Source organism: Muntiacus reevesi, chromosome 7 (assembly GCF_963930625.1).
Source record: "Muntiacus reevesi chromosome 7, mMunRee1.1, whole genome shotgun sequence".
NCBI lineage: Eukaryota > Metazoa > Chordata > Mammalia > Artiodactyla > Cervidae > Muntiacus > Muntiacus reevesi.
The window spans coordinates 44,248,680-44,265,987 of NC_089255.1; the positions used below are offsets into that span (position 1 = coordinate 44,248,680).

General features: G+C 40.6%; 1 protein-coding gene across 1 annotated transcript; it reads left to right on the forward strand.

Moving 5' to 3' along the window:
- Nucleotides 1-658: 658 nt before the first annotated feature.
- On the forward strand, nucleotides 659-16,637 carry CIAO2A (cytosolic iron-sulfur assembly component 2A). Its single transcript, XM_065941454.1, has 5 exons — nucleotides 659-942; nucleotides 4,579-4,743; nucleotides 12,844-12,893; nucleotides 15,283-15,328; nucleotides 16,172-16,637. The coding sequence occupies exons 1-5, from the start codon at nucleotides 819-821 to the stop codon at nucleotides 16,267-16,269; spliced, it is 483 nt and encodes a 160-aa protein (XP_065797526.1). The 5' UTR covers nucleotides 659-818; the 3' UTR covers nucleotides 16,270-16,637.
- Nucleotides 16,638-17,308: the final 671 nt, after the last annotated feature.

Consider the following 17,308-nt stretch of genomic DNA (forward strand, 5'->3'; position numbering starts at 1 on the left):
CCAGAGGGCTTAAGAGGTTCTTTTTAGGATGGCGATCTCCAATGTCACTATTGTACACATGAGAAAGCTCTCTCGTTCTAAGTTATCTTGAAGGCGACTGGCAGAAATACCCTGTAATGGGAAGTTGTGCTGGCCGTTTGAGTTGTGTTTTCCCTATGAGAAGGGAAAACCAAAAACTAACTCCTTCTCTTGCCACGCCTAACCATCTTTACTAGGTTCCAAACACATCCCATTTCACCGCAACGGAAACTCACTTCCGGCCTGACTAGGAAGTAAGAAAACTTCGATTGGAAGAGGCCCCCTCAAAAAAAAATAGAAAGGAGTCTCCGTGCAGATGCTCCTCCAATTTTAGAAATCAAGATCTTCTTTCCCCTACCTCTTCAGGATTCATCTTTAGCTTATCCATGCGCTAAGGCAATTAGCGGCGGGTAAGAGACCGTTACCTCCCACCATCAACCACCCCGCCAGCGTCAGAGACTACAGGTTCCATAATGCAGCTCGCCGTCTTCCAAAGAAAACGCCCATGTGTCCCAGCACGCAACGCGCCTCACGTCCCTCCAAGAAATTTTTTTTTCCTCTTGCCCCGCCGAAACCGAGCAAAGCATACTGGGGCTTGTAGTCCTTGCGCCTCCTTTCCCTAGGTCCTCCGCGACAATCCGTCAGGTCCCGCCTATTATCTGCTCCCCTGGACATTTCGGCTTCTCTAGCAGCAGTAGCAGTGGCCCATGTGAAGACCAGGAAGTTGATAACTCGCGAGGCTCGCCACTGAGAGACGGTGGCTCGGATGGGACAGTCGCCAGGGATGGCGGAACGTAAGGATGGAGCGGGTGTCCGGACTGCTCTCCTGGACGCTGAGCAGATTCCTGTGGCTCTCGGGTCTCTCTGAGCGGGGAGCTGCCCGGCAGCCCCGGATCATGGAAGAGAAAGCGCTAGAAGTTTATGGTAATTAATTTTGTCCAGGGCACCATTTGGTTGTGAACGTGGAGGCGGGGGTAACGAGGGCCTCACCTGAGGGTTTGGAGTGTAAACTCGGGTGTTTTGGTATATCTCCTCGGCAAGAGTAGGAAGCTTTTTGTCCTGAGTCTTAAATCACGCGGGCATGTGGGTCTTCCTTAAGACGTAGACTCTTGCTAAATCCCGAGCAAGCCGAGTCTGGGTTATTTCCCTTGTGTGCCCCATGTTCTAGTGGCCATCTCAAGACTTCTGGGCAGAGGCCTTTAAGATGCTTGATTAGGAAGCAGAACTGGCCTAATTGCCGCACTTGAGCCTCCTTCCTTCTTATCCCTAACTCTGGACACACACTCCTCTTTCCACCATTGAGGATACTGCCAGGCCCAAGGTCACAGCCAGTCTCTTCTGCAGAGGCAGTAGGCAAGAGGTCCCACGAGCCCGGCCGTGAACTTAGAGTTCTTTAAGACACCCACGCGTGGAGTGCAACGGAATACACACATACATATAACACACATAGTTTTTATGTGTATATTGAACATAGAATATTCTCAATTCAACCCCTGGAACCATCTTCATTGTACAGATGAGGAAACAGAGGTTTAGGGAGGTTAAACAACTACCCGGAGGCCACTCTGCCCATAAGGAAGCAGCAGAAACCAAAGCTCCTCTGTTTCCTAACTTGGTGCACTTTTCACCACTTCACGATTGCTTTATGACTTGCTTTTTTGCACTTGTTAGTATTGTTTTTGAAACTACAAAGACTGGATCTAACTAGTGCTCAGAGATTCTTGCTAACCCTAACCCAGGGTGAAAGTCTAACCACAAGAATGCAAATAATGCAGGTAAGGATTATAGACCAGTAGAAGAAGCCAGTAGAAGCAGCCAGGGATGTTAAAGAACTTTGGCACTACTCTGGTTTACCTCTTGCTAGGTTAGGACTTAACCCTAGTCAGGTGACCGGTATGAGTGGAATGATTTCCCCAAAGCAGTTAGACAGATTCCTGTCCTTTCGGGTCTCCATCTCCAGCATCTAGGGACAACAGGGCACTGGGGCTACAACTTTGGAAGAGGGAGATTTCTTGTCCTCACACTTACCTTGAAGGGGGCCTTTATGCACAAAAATAGAATTTTTAAAAGTTACGTGCAGTACAAGTACCTGTATGAGAGATCCAGGCAGAGAGGAAAGAGTCAGTAATCTTTGAATAGGGGATCTGGAAGGACTTTAAAGAGAAGGGGTCTCTTGAATTGGGCCTTGAAGCATTAGGATCTGGGCCTGTAAAGGGTACATGGCTTACTGAGCAGAGGGAAGAAGCAAGATTATAGAGGTAAGAAAATAACTTGTTTAGGGGATGGCAGGCAGGGCTACAGGATAGGGTTTGTGGTTAAAGGTGGAGGTGTGGTCAAAAATTATTTTACAGAGCAGGTTGGAATTGGATCCTGAAGGTTTAAACATAAATGAAAAATTTAATATCAGTGCAAAGCCAGTAGAAGAATTTTAGTCAAGGGAGTAATATGAGGAGAGCAACATTGCTTTCTTTCTAAAAAAAATTAATCCAGATCACTGGAACAGTAGAGAAGTTGAATAAGGGGTGAGATTTAATTTCAGAGTCATTTAACATAGAAACAATATAATACAGCTTGTGTATGTGAGCCTTACAGGGAAAAAGGCCTTGGATGAGGGGGAACTACCTCCTTTTAAGAAAACTTGTTTCCCTGAGCCCCACGTTTCACAAGTCTTGCAAAGTTTCTTTTTCCTGCCTCCATTCTCAAATTCTGTTTCTAATCAAATGATAAGCTCAGGAGTTACTGGGGAGAAAGTAGAGCTTGATTGATTTGTTTTTCCCAGCAGGATTTCTGATTATAAGAGTGCTGTAAATAGTAGAAGGAAACCTCAGGCCTGAGAACATCAAGCTTGTCCTTTGTGAACTCTTGCTTTTTTCTACCTCACTATTTCTTATTCTCCTTTTTCATCTTCTTCTACAACCTCAGAGTAAGAAGGAAGCCTTTTCCTCTGCAGTGCCGACCTAGCCTCCCACATCTTTGATCTCATTCATTCCTGTTTATTTTACCAGCCTCCTTCTTAAAATTCAGTGTCCCTTCCTCTATTTGGGTTGTAAAAATATACTCGTTTCCCTTATCCTTGTCACTGTTCTAGCTTTTTTAAAACCCACTGCCTTTTGCCCTTTCCTCCTTCCCTTTCAAAGCCCTGGGATTATGTTTTCAGTTCTTTCTCACGTCCCCTTTTGCGAGCTGGCCTCTGCCTTCACCTCTACTGAAAGTGCTTTCTTGCAGGTGACCTCCTGACTAATAAATCAGAAACCTGGTTTAGCTCTCATTAACCTGAAGTTTTCAGCAGCATTTGATGTTAATAACCATCCCCTCTTTCCTTCTTTACTGCTTTTTGCTTTGCTTCCTTCTGATCCCCAAATTAGGTGCTTCCTACAGATCTATCCTTGGGTCTCTTTCCTTTTACGTTTGTGGTTCTCCAACCTGGTTGCACATAAGAATAACCTGAGGGATTTTTTTTTTTAAGTCTCAGTGGCCAAGTCCTCCTATGAATCGGTTAAATCAAAATCCTGGGGAGGGCTCAGACACCAGATTTTGTTCTGTTTTGTTTGTTTTTGAAGCATTCCTGGTGATTCCCTTGTTTGGCAAAGGTTAAAAACTATGGTTATACCCACTGTTGTTTGTGAATCCCATGTGTTCAGCAGCCACTCTAGCTTTGGTTCTCTTAAACCTTATGCTACAATTCAGTGTTGCTGGAATGTTCCATTGGTTTGCCCCTTAACCACCTCAAAATGATTACATGTGAGATTTTATCCACTTGTCTTAGTTCCCACCCAAATTTCTTCCTTTTTTTCTCTCTTCCTTTTTTTTCCCTCTTCCTTTTTTTTCCCTCATTCTATCTTGGTTCTTCCAGGCAGTTAGATTTACAATCTGAGTCATCTTCCTTTTCTCTCTTTCCTTGTCTTCTATGTCCAAACAATTGTCGGAGTCTGCCTTTGAAATGACTGCAATGTCTGTCTTCTTTCTGTGACTATGGTCATGTCCCTGTTTTAGGCTTGGCTTTTTCATCCGGTATCCCTGGCTCTGCTCTTTAGTGTGAGTCTACCAACTGGTGAATGAGTTACCAGCTGACAGTGTAACGCTGGTTACACTGTAACAGGCCCTTGTTCAGAGCCTCTTGAATAGATATTCTATTGCCTCTAGCTGACTTTAAAAGACCCTTAATGGGCTGGCCTAAACTCTTAACTTCTTTACTTAATGCTAAATTCCTGGCGAACTGAACTTGTTCATTTGGAAATGCTCCAAAATGTTACACATTTTTAAAAATAATTCAGATTGCACTTCCATATCCTGAAACTAAATTATTTCTTCCTCTTGAGCTTGTGTAACACTTTTCTATTTGCATATTTTCTCTGCAGAATTAGATCCAAGAAACTGGACATGAGGTACTAATAATCCACGAAAATGATTTTATCAAAAGGAAGTTTCTGTCAGAAATCTGGGGAGTGGCTGTAGTATTTGCTCAAACAGAAGTCAGTGTTTGGATTAAGACTGGCAAAATCAATTGTATTTAGAATATCCATGTTTTCACATAAGATCTTGTTTCTGATGATTCTTTAGATTTGATCCGAACCATCCGGGACCCAGAGAAGCCTAATACTTTAGAAGAACTGGAAGTGGTAACGGAAAGTTGTGTGGAGGTTCAAGAGATAAATCAAGATGACTATTTGGTTATTATAAGGTTCACGCCAACAGTACCTCATTGCTCTTTGGCGACTCTTATTGGTAAGGTTTTAGATAAAGATATTTATACGTTGATAGTGAATTTTTCTAGCTGATACTGACCCACAGTAACAATTAGCATCATGGATCATACTTTATGGTTTATAAAATGTTTTCTGTAGTTCTCACAGTCAACATATGAGTCAGTGTTAGGTTTATTTTACAGATGAGGAACCTGAGGCTGAGGGAGTTTAAGGGCCTTGCTCAGCGTCATAGAGCCAGGAAATGATGAAGTTGAGGCTCAACCCTAGGTCTCCTGACTTGAAGTGTGTTTTTTCTTTAGTTACACCATGCTGCTTCTCTGTAATTAATGGAGGCTGGGTATGGGCCACCTTCTCTCCTCAGATCTGGAGATTGGAATGGGTCTTGTCAGATGAGCACTGTGCCCTCAGCCTCTCCTCCTTTTAGGTGCTCTCCTGGCTTCTGTGTAGCGTGGGCGGAGCTCCTGGTGGGAGCGTGTCTTTTCAGGTACTTTTCTTTTTGAGAGGTTGCATTCCCAATACTTGGATTAGTTAGCAGTGAGATATACAGTCAATATCTTTGAATGTATATTTTGTGAAAAAAAGACGAAGTTTATTTCAAACCAAATCTTGATCAGTGGGGAACCAGTTAAATAATCAGTGATGGTGTTTATCAACAATGAAATACTATGAAGTTATCAAAAAAATGAAGAAACTCTCCATATACTAATATGGAAAGATCTCTATGACATACTGTTAGGAAATAAAAGCAAGTATACCATTCCTACATTTGTGTAAAAAAAAGGCAAAAATATATATTTACATTTGGTTGCATATCATAAAGAAGACGTAAAAGAATAGCTGAGATGGGGTGGGCATTAGTGATGGTGAGAACTGGTCAGATAGGGGATAGGGTCGGTGGGAGACTTTATACCTTTTTGTTTTTTTAAGTTTTTGAACACTGAGACTGCATTATCTATTTGAAAATAGACAAATTTATAAAAAGGCTTGGAAAGGTAAATATTTTATTATTGTTCCCACTATTGTTGTGAGTTCTGTCTTTTCTCTTCTCACTTGTTGTACCTGGGATCCCTCAATTAGTGGTTTCCAGCATATGGGCCACATCTTGAGGGACTAGAAGGTCTGTGAATCTGTAGATGCTATTGTGGGTATAAAACTCCAACACTAGAAAAAGCATTGTTGAATGTGTATTTTTTTTGCCATTGGACAATTTCTGAATCAACAGATACCGGTAACAGATTTCAGAAAGTAATATTTATATTGTTTCTTAAATTATGAAACACAATTATAACAAATTTGTTGGTAATAATTTTGAAATTCCACAAATGCATAAAGAAGAAAATCTCAAAAAGTTAGCATTTGAAAGTGTGCTCCAGGCTAAAATTCCAGCTCTGTTAGTTCTGTCACTTTGTGGCTTTGGGCAAGTTATATAACCCTTCTGAGCCTATCTCCTTATCTATAAAAATAGTGATAATGAGGGTAACTGGAATCTGGTAGACTACAGTCCATAGGGTCGCAAAGAGTCAGGACTGAAGTGACTTAGTGCACGCGTGCACACGTGCGTGCACACACACACTGAGTTGTAGGGGTTAAGTAATAGAAAGCATGAAACAGATGAGAAATGTTTTTTAGTTCTCCTTAAATATTATTCTTTAGCTATATGGTTATATAGGAACATGGTAATCACATTGATATATCAGTTTTGTAACCATATGAACTACTACTAGCCTCCACAATTATAAATAAACTATAATGAAAAACTTTACACATAAATATTTTTATTTATCTCTAATTATTGGTTCAGGATAAATTCCTGTAAGTGGAATTATTGGGTCATATGGTCGAAATATTTTTAAGCCTCTGGGTAAACATTAGTAGGTCCTTATTAAAAAGTTCATACTAGGAGTTCCCTGGCAGTCCAGGAAGTTAAGACTCTGCGCTCTCACTGAAGATGGCACACTGCAGAGAGTTTGGAACCGTTTACCTCAGATTGGGACTTGAACCCATGTGCCAGGACTCAAACCTGGCCAGAACCCACAGTCTTCCAGCTAAGATCACACTCCTGGTTTCAGGACCTAATAAAGCTCAGGTTCTTGATGTCTCATTGCAGAAAGAATTCATTAAGAGACAAAGTGATAGGTAAGAAGTGGATTTATTTAGAGAGAAACACACTCAGCAGACAGAGTGTGGGCCATTTCAGAAAGCAAGAGCAGCTGTGGTAGAAACACTCCACAAACAACAGTGTGGGCCAATGCAGAGGGTAAATGTGGCCTTGAAATGTGGTGTGGCTAGTTTTTATGGGCTGGGTAATTTCATAGGCTAATGAGTGGGAGGATTACTCCAACTATTTTGGGGAAAGAGTGGAAATTTCTAGGAATTAGGCCACTGCCTACTTTTTGGTCATGTATATGTCAGCCTTGGAGCTGTCATGGCGCCTCTGGGTGTGTATCTTCAGTATACAGGGTCACGGGTCTAGTCAAAGTTGACTTGTCTGCCATCTTGGACCCATTTGATTCTAATTAATAAACCAATTGTGTGCTTGGGCTATGTCATTCTTTCAAAGGTTGTGCTCTGCCCGCTTCCCTCCTGTTTCAGATTCTGTCCCTAGTCAGGGAACTAAGATCCTACAATCTGGGCTATGTGGCCAAAAAAAGAAAAGAAAAGAAAATTCATTCTCTTTGACCTAAGAAGTAAGGAACTAGTTTCCTAGGAGAGGATAGTAGCAGGTACAAAACACATAGGGTAAATGTATAATAATAAATCTTGAAAGAAACTATAGTATCTATTAATAAGGATATGATATAAAAATAATCCAATTTCTTAATTTCTATTGAAAATGAATGTAATCAAGGAATTAAAGTATCTGTGTGAGAAGTGTATGAAAAAGCTTGAATGATAAGTTGAATTTTTATTATGATTGCAGTTATTTTAAAACAAATGTATGTGGATAAAGATTGAGAGAGCACATGAAATAAAAATAACTGTAAAGATGTCAAGATTAGTTTATGGTTGATACTTCAGTTCTGTACACTTCTTGAAAAGAGTTTTGTCACTTTTTTGGCCCTTTTGATATGGGTTTCAGTTGAGACCCTTGGCTTTTTAGAGGGTTGCCTAGTAATGTATCATGGTAACTGTGTTCAAGCAACATGATTGGAAAACTCGACAAAGAGAGTCATCTTTCTGTCTGATGCATTAGAAGGCTTTTCCTATGAGCAGGTAATACTGTTGCAAGAAAGAGTGGGTCTTGAGAGGATGGTCACATCCCAGGTCACATCTGAGTCCCTGGGACAGCCACCAAGTATGGGTTCTTAGCTTCATGCAGCAAATAATTCAAGAGTGAGCAAGCCATTAATAAAGTGAAAGAAGGCTCATTCAAGGAGGAACACACTCCATGGACAGAGTGTGGGCCACCTCCAGAATGCAAGAGAGGCACCAAGGGTATAGGGGTAGTCAGTTTTTATAGATGTGGGTAATTTCATAGGCTCGTGAATGGGAGGAGTAGTCCAGCTATTTTGGGGGAACCGTTGAGGATTTTTGTGAATTGGGCCACCACCCACTTCTTGACCTTGATGGTTGACCTTGGAGCTGTCAGAATGCCTGTGGGTGTGTCATATAGCTTGCTGATGGGTTATAATGAGTGAATACTAAAGCTCAAGGTCTGGTGGAAATCAACTTGTCCACCATCTTGTATCTGTTTGGTTCTAATCAGTTTATGTCACGTCCTCAGGCTAAGTCATTCTTTTAAAGGTTGTGCCTTGCCCTCTTCCTATCTAGTACTAAACAGAGAAAGACACCTGAGTAAGAGTTCCACTCTGACTACTTAGGTTGTCTCCTACTCAGTTACCCTGGTATGTAATTCCAAAGACAAGGAAGACGCAAAGAGGGTGAGTAGGTATGATCTTGGGTGGCCTCAGTCTGCAGCAACTTACAGTGGGGCTTCAGTTCCTGGTCAGAGATTGAAGCCAGTGAAAGCACTGAATTCTAGTCACTGAGCCAGTGGTCAGTGACAAAGCCCAAAGCTTTGCAGAGAAGAATTCCCACAAAGACAGAATGTAGTGAAACAAGTGAAGTGTTTATTAGGAAAAAAAGAATACAGTATGTGTGGATAGACACACGGGCAGACTCAGAGTCATGCCCTAGTGGTAGTTTGAATACTTTTATGGGGCATTTCTTCCAGGTTTCCTTTGACCAGTCGTCTTGCTTGCCAGGTTCTGAGTCAATATTTGGTATGTCTCAGGGTCCTCTCATTTGTGCATGTACATCTTTTAACCAGGATGGATTCTAGCAAAGAGGCCTTTGAGTAGTTGCATCACTTACTGTGAGGTGATGCCCCCTCTCTTCTGACCTCCAAGGAGCCTTTCTGTCATATGTAGTCAGGGAAGTCTCCTTTAAGAATGAGGAATGTGTGGTCTTTTATCTCTTAGCTTCCCTGATAACTCAGTTGGTAAAGAATCTGCCTGCAATGCAGGAGATCCCAGTTCGATTCCTGGGTCGGGAAGATACCCTGAAGAAGGGACAGGCTACCCACTCCGGTATTCTTGGGCTTTCCTTGTGACTCAGTTGGTAAAGAATTGCCTGCAGTGTGGGAGACCTGGGTTCGATCCCTGGGTTGGGAAGATCCCCTGGAGAAGGGAAAGGCTACCCACTCCAATATTCTGGCCTGGAGAATTCCATGGACTATATAGTCCATGGGGTTGCAAAGAGTCATGGACAGGACTGAGTGACTTGACTTTCACTTTCTTATCACTTAACTGGGCAGAGCTCAGCCTGCCCATTGTCCTGCTATTTTTGTCTGGAGAGTTTCAGGACAAACTCCAGCTGTTTGCTCCCAGGGCCCATCTGTCTCCTGCCTCAGGTTAGGGCAGAAAAACCACTTGATAATCTTTCACAAGAAGGCAGGAGATGAAGGGCATAGGATTTGGAATCTAAATTTAACTTCTAGCTCCTTCCACTTGTTAGCTATGTGATGTTGAACAAATCACTTATCTTAGTTCCTGACTGTAAAATGAAAATGATAAAATAGTAATAGCTAACATTTATTGGATACTTAATTATGTGTCAACTACTGTTTTAAGCATAAAAATATAGTTACTCCTCATATGTAATAACCTTATACTTAGTGGTGCTATTATAATACTTAATGAAAACAGATAATGAAACTGAAATTCAGAGAGGTTAAGTAACTTGCCTGGTGTCACATAGCTAGTGTGTAGTGGAGCCAGTTTTGAACCCAGAGTATCTATTTCAGTATTCTCTACTGCCTATCTTGAGAATTCTGATATTCAAGAAAGTGCTTTGTGAATTGTAAAACAGTTAATTGTTTTTGGGTAAAATACCTACCTGAAACCATTCATCTCAGATTGGGACTTGACTGAGACTCCAGCCCAGCCAAAATCCTGCCTGGGACTTGAAGCCACATGGCCAGGACTCTAACCTAACCAAAACCCAGTTTGGAACTAGAACCCAAGTGGCCAGGACTTGAACCCAGCCAAAATCCATGGTCTTCCAATTGAGATCACATACCTGGTTTCAATACCTAATGAAATGCAGGTTCTTGATGTCTCATCACAGAAAGAATTCAATAAGAGGCAAAGTTATAGGTAGGAAATGGATTTATTTAGAGAGAAACATACTCCACAAATAGTGTGGGCCATCTCAGAAGGCAAGAGTGGCCTTGGAAGAAGCATGTGCCACAGACAAGAATGTGTGCTGTTGTGGAGGGTGAGTGTGGCCTTGAATCTGGTGTAGTTAGCTTTTATAGACAGGGTAAGATTGCTGGGAGAAATATCAATAACCTCAGGTAGGCAGATGAGACCAGCTTAATGGCAGAAAACAAAGAGGAACTAAAGAGCCTCTTGATGAAGGTGAAAGAGGAGAGCGAAAAAATCTGCCTTAAAATTCAGCATTCAAAAAACTAAGATCATGGCATCCAGTCCCATCACTTCATGGCAAATAGGTGAGGAAAAAATGGAAATAGTGACAGACTTTATTTTCTTGGGCTCCAAAATCATTGTGGATAGTGATTGTAGCCGTGAAATTAAAAGACACTTGCTCCCTTGGAAGAAAAGCTTTGACAAACCTAGACAGCATATTAAAAAGCAGAGATATCACTTTGCCAACAAAAGTCCGTATAGTCAAAGCTATGGTTTTTCCAATAGTCATGTGTGGATGTGAGAGCTGGACCATAAGGGAGGCTGAGCACCAAAGAATTGATGCTTTCAATCTGTGGTGCTAGAGAAGTTGAGGGTCCCTTAACAAGGAGATCAAACCAGTCAACCCTAAAGGAAATCAACCCTGAATATTCATTGGAAGGACTGATGCTGATGCTGAAGCTGAAGCTCCAATACTTTGGCCATGTGACACAAAGAGTTGACTCATTGGAAAAGACCCTCGTGCTGGGAAAGATTGAGGGCAGAAGGGAGTGAAAGAGGATGAGATGGTTGGATGGCATCACTGACTCAATGGACATGAATTTGAGCAAACTAAGGGAGATAGTGAAGGACAATGAAGCCTGCATGCTACAGTCCATGGGGTCCCAAAGAGTCAGATACGACTTAGCAACAGGACAACAGCAGCAACAAAAGTTTATGTTGTGTCCTTGGGCTGTATCATTCTTTCAGAGGTTGTGCCCTGCCACCTTCCCTCCTGTTCTAGTTACTAGAACATATGAGGATGCTCAAGTAACAGGGACACAAGGTAGGAGCAGAGTGAGGTGAACCCTCTAGACAAACTTTAAGGCAGGTAGATACTCTAAAGGGAGACCCTTCTTAAGGAAATTATATATTTTCTTTAGAGTTCCCTAATATCTGTTATGGAATTACTATGTTGTAGGCTCTAAGGAAGACCCAGGCTCATTGTAGCTCATCTAATCTTTTTTCCTTTCCTGGAATTTTTATAATGATTCTGTTAGAAAACCTGATGGTACTTAGAAAATCAAAAACAAATTAATACCTCCCCAAGATGATTTGGTGTTTTGTTATTGTTTATTTTTAGTTAACCCAAATATTAAGAAAATGTTCTTTATAACAAGCCCTTATATGTTATTTGAGAGAGGAAATAAATTGCTCCAAATAAAAACCTGCAAAGCCAGGAAACTAGAAATTCATTCTGATTCTTATTTTTAGAAAACTCACTACTGAAATACTTTCTCTTCATAAAAAGAGCAGTTTGATTTGTCTTCTCTGTCTAGGGGTTTGCGTGTATGCATGCTAAATCACTTCAGTTGTTTCCAACTCTTTGCGACCCTATGGACTGTAGCCCTCTTGGCTCCTCTGTCCATGGGATGCTCCAGGCAAGAAAACAGTAGTCGGTTGCCATGCCCTCATTCAGGGGATCTTCCCGACCTAGGGATCAAACCCCAGTCTCTTACGTCTTCTGCATTGACAGGTGTATTCTTTACCACTAGTTCCACCAGGGAAACCCATCTAGGGATGTGGATTTAGTTAAAATTGTATTCCTTATTTTGTGGTGGGGAAGAAGTAAAACATTGGCACTGAGGCTCTGTTCCAAGGTGACTTAATTTCTCTTAGAAGACTCAACTAGAAGAAAAAAAATTATTGAAATACAACTTGGTATTGGGGCAATAAACTGAACTTCAGAGGAGCTTGTTTGGAGCAAACAACTGTATTTGTATCTTGCAGGCATAGAGGATTCTAAATTTGAGAGTGCTTTAAAAAGTGGCTCTTACTTAGTTTTAAGTTTTTGCGTGGCCTGACCTGTTATAAGCATTCCAAAGTTTAATGAATCAGTTGATCTTTGATGGAAGGCAAATTGATGTAGCAGAAAGGATCTGGATTTTGCAGTGGTTTGGGTTCTAATCCCAGCTTGGTCACTATACTAGCTCTTTGATCTTCAGCAAGTTAAATTGTGACCTTGGTTTCATAATTTGTAGAATGGGGTTGATAATACCTGGCTCAGTGGATTATCATGAGGAATTTTTAAGGTTGTGATTATATGTTAAAGATGCTAGCTAAAGGCACCAGCCTCAAAGGAGGCCTACTATGGATTCAGTCTAAGCTGTTTTCAGCTACTGTTTTGTATGGAGATGCCTACACATAGCTGCATCCTTTTTCAAAAACCAATAAGAGAAATAATTGATGCGTTTTTTTTTTTCCCCCTACAGGGTTGTGCTTAAGAGTAAAACTTCAGCAGTGTTTACCGTTTAAACATAAGGTAAGGAATGTATTTTTTGTTGTTGTTTTATAACAGCATTGTTGAGTTTGATGCACATATCATACAACCACTATTTAAAGTGTAGAATTTAATGGTTTTTGATATATTCACAGAATTGTGCAGCCATCACTACCATTACTTTAGAACATTTTCATTATCCCAGTAAAAACCCCATATCAACTCATATCAATTAGCAGTCACTACCCATTTTCCCCAAACCTTCTCCCATCCCTCGAAGTGGAATGTTAGTCACTCAGTCGTGTCTGACTCTTTGTGACCCCATGGACTGTAACTCCCCAGTCTCCTCTGTCCATGGAATTCTCTAAGCAAGAATACTGGATGGATTGCCATTCCCTTCTCCAGGGCATCTTTCCGACCCAGGGGTTGAACTCAGGTCTCCTGCATTGCAGATTCTTTACCATCTGAGCTACCTGGGAAGCCTATTCCTAGGCAACCACTAATGTACTTTTGTCTGTATAGATCTGACTATTCTGGATATTTCATTTAAATGGAATCATACAATTTGTGAGCATCAGGATCTTTTCCAATGAGTCAGTTCTTTGCATCAGGTGACCAAAGTATCAGAGCTTCAGCTTCAGCATCAGTCCTTCCAATGAATATTCAGAACTGATTTCCTTTAGGATTGACTGGTTGGATCCCCTTTCAGTCCAAGGGACTCTCAAGAGTCTTCTCCAGCACCACAGTTCAAAAACATCAATTCTTCAGCGTTCAGCTTTCTTTATGGTCCAACTCTCACATCCATACATGACTACTGGAAAGACCATAGCCTTGACTAGACAGACATTTGTCAGTAAAGTAATGTCTGTGCTTTTTAATATGCTGTCTAGGTTTGTCATAACTTTTTTTCCAAGGAGCCGATGTCTTTTAAGTTCATGGCTGCAGTCACTATTTGCAGTGATTTTGGAGCCCAAGAAAATAAAATCTGTGACTGTTTCCATTGTTTCCTCATCTGTTTGCCATGGAGTGATGGGACTGGATGCCATGATCTTAGTTTTTTGAATGTTGAATTTTAAGGCAAGTTTTTTGCTCTCCTGTTTCACCTTCATCAAGAGGCTCTTTAGTTCCTCTTTACTTTCTGCCATTAGGCTGGTGTCATCTGCTTGTCTGAGGTTATTGATATTTCTCCCTGCAATCTTGATTCCGGCTTGTGCTTCATCCAGCCTGGCATTTCACAAATTTCCCTAAATTACCAAAGTAAAGGAGTATATGGGGTCTCCCAGGTAGCTCAGTGGTAAAGAATCCGCCTGCCAAAGCAGGAGATGTGGGTTTGATCCTTGGGTCAGGAAGAACTCCTGGAGAAGGAAATGGCAACCCACTCCAGCGTTCTTGCCTGGGAAGTCCCTTGGACAGAGGGGCCTGGTGGGCTATGACTCTACAGTCTATGGCGTCGTAAAAGTCAAACATAACTTAGTGACTAAACAGCAACACCAACAAATGAATATAGATTGATTTTATATCACCTCCTTTGTTGTTCACAATAAGAGTTACTGTTAATGACATTGACAGGATTTATATCGTGTTTTGTATTTTAAAGAAAACTGATCAAGATGGTCTCTAAGGTCTCTTATAGCCATAATAGGTTATGATTTTTCCCCATCATGAAAAACATTTGTCTCAGTAGTGAATAAGGATATGAGAATTAGATCAGGTGCTCCAATGTTCCCTGAAGAGTAGACAAATCTTTATCATATAGCATGATTTAGTTACCACAATATTTGCAATAATTTTGTGGGTTTGTCTCAAAAACTCTGGTTCTTGGAGGTTAGCTCATTTGAGCAAGTGAGTGCAGCAGGACCCAGAGGGATAGCTTAACCAGTGGTGTACTTGAAAATAAATTTATCAAGATAATAGTAAATGAGAAAATGATGATACTGAAAATATATATCATGAACCCATTTTTATAAAATATGCAATAAAAATAAATTTCCAGCCTTGGTGGGTATGTGTGTTGTGAAAAATTATGTGGATATAGAGAAAAATATGGAAGAAAGTACACTAGATTAAAGTGACTTTCTTTTGGGGTGGGGCAGGGAGTAAGTTGAGATACCGATTTGGGAGGAAAAGGCAGAGTACAGGGGAGAGATTTTGGAGCAAAACATGTATGAGATCTCATCTGTGTAAAATCGTAGGTTTGTGTTTATAAAAAAAATAATGAGAATACCCCCTGTAGACTTTCCCCAAGTGACCAAAAAAAAAAAAAAAAAAATCCTTGTAACTTAAGCCTTCATTTTAGCAAAGAGTGTGAAGATGTGTCCCAAGTCTTTGATGTTGGAAACAGGACTGGACTTTCATCCCTAGGCTCTGGAGTTCATTGTGTGTTCCACCTCACTCATCTAAATGTTTTGCTTTCAATGTATTTTTTTCCTAGTTGGAAATCTACATTTCTGAAGGAACCCACTCAACAGAGGAAGATAGTAAGTAAATTTTGAACCATTATTAGAAAACAGCTTTATATAGTACTTTATCTTGGATATTAGGTTCTTCCACCAGCCAAGCATCTACTGGGTCATATGCAAGAGTACAAAATCAGCTACTAGCTTTTCCTTGAGAAGAAAGTAATTTTTTCAGTGGAATACTGGGTGAACGGGAATTAAGCCCTGTGGATATTGACTGGTTTAGTCCAGGGGCCACACATCTGTAAAGAATGTGCAGCTCTGGCAACCTTGACGTACAGACTCTGAGGAGAGCTTGCCTCTTTTCTTTGGTGGCAGGAGAGAGAGCTGTATATTTGAAGGTGAAATCAAAGGTCCAGAGAATAAAGTGTTAGGGAATCTCGGGGTAGGGGTTGTCTTTGTGAGTTTGGATTAATGTATTATATTGAATTTTTTTTTTTTTTTTTTTTTTTTGCCATATTCTGTGGCATGTGGGATCTTAGTTCCCCGATCAGGGGTCGAACTACAGCGCCTCCTGCAGTGCAAGCATGGAGTCTTCCTGGGTTAATGTATTAAAATGGGAGTAAAGAACCCCCCCCCCTTTTTTTTTGAGAAGCTTTTTTATATAAAGACTCTCTGGCCTACAGAGAGAAACAAGGTGGCAACCACTTAAAAACAGCAGAGATAGAATTCAGGAAAAGCAAAACTGAAATTACAGGAAATGTTTTTTTTCTTTAAGTCTTCCTTTCAAAACTTACAAATATTTAGCCAACATCTGCATTAAGTTTTCAAGGAGTTGAATTCCATTTTAACAAACTAATAAAAATAGTATCTGTTGCTGTATATTGACAGAGTTATGCTAACTTGTGTGTGTGTGTTTTGTAGTCAACAAGCAGATAAATGACAAAGAGCGAGTGGCGGCTGCCATGGAGAACCCCAGCTTACGGGAAATCGTGGAACAGTGTGTCCTGGAACCTGACTGATAGCAGTTTTAGAGCCACTGAAGTATAATCATTTGATATATTTGTTTAAAGTCTTTGTAAAATGTAAAAAATTCATGTTTAATACATAGGTGATTTGTACCTCAGAGCATTTTTTTAAATGATGATTTCCAAGCAAGATTTAATTATAAGGTAGTACCTAGTTTGTTCAATGTCTAACATTCTCAGGATTTGTAACCCTTAAATAATCAGACAAAAATATTTTCTAGTTACTGTGTGTAAGATGAGTTGCAATTTTTCTGATGCCCATTCTGATGCTTTTCATGTCAAAATATTTACTGTGCCCAAGTGTATTCAATTTAAACCATTACTCTGTAAAATAAATAAAACAGATGATTCTTGTACACACATTAGAATGTTTTTATGTAATTGTAAATTTCAGTGTAAACACTCAAAGATACTTCCATACCTTTATTTTCTGATTGTTATGTAGAATCAGAGATAGGAGAGCTAAGGCTTCCCTGGTGGTCTCGTGGTTAAGAATTCCTCTGCCAACACAGGGACACAGGTTCGATCCCTGGTCTGGGAAGATTCCACATGCCATGGACCAACTAAGCCAGTGTTCTGCAACTACTGAAGCCCACACTCTTAGAGCTAGTGCTCCATAACAGGAGAAGGCAGGGCAATGAGAAGCCTGCACACTGCAATGAAGAGTAGCCCCTGCTCGAGGCCACTAGAGAAAGCCCATGTGCAGCAATAAAGACCCAGCACAGCCATAAGTGAATGAATGAATGAATGAATCAATTAATATTTTAAAAATTTATTAAAAAAAAAAAGAACTAAAAAGAGCCCTTAAGATCAGGCCTGGGCCCTGCTTTCCTTCAAGAAGAATTCTGGGTACATTTATAAATAAGAAACAAACGGGAAGAGGGCCAGAACTGCTCGAGGTTTCAAGCCTGAAGCAAGCTCAAGTTAGCAAAGAGTTGATGCCATTTTTTTTTAAAATAACATTATTTGGCTTTTGTTTTTTTAAGACTTTTTTTTTTTAAGGTGGACATGTTTAAAGTCTTTATTGAATTTG

Excerpts from the sequence above, each read along its gene's own strand:
- CIAO2A (XM_065941454.1), top strand. The coding sequence starts at position 819 with ATGGAGCGGGTGTCCGGACTGCTCTCCTGGACGCTGAGCAGATTCCTG. Across the intron at positions 4,744-12,843 it reads CTCTTTGGCGACTCTTATTG|GGTTGTGCTTAAGAGTAAAA; the intron begins GTAAGGTTTTAG and ends TTCCCCCTACAG. Across the intron at positions 15,329-16,171 it reads CCACTCAACAGAGGAAGATA|TCAACAAGCAGATAAATGAC; the intron begins GTAAGTAAATTT and ends TGTGTTTTGTAG.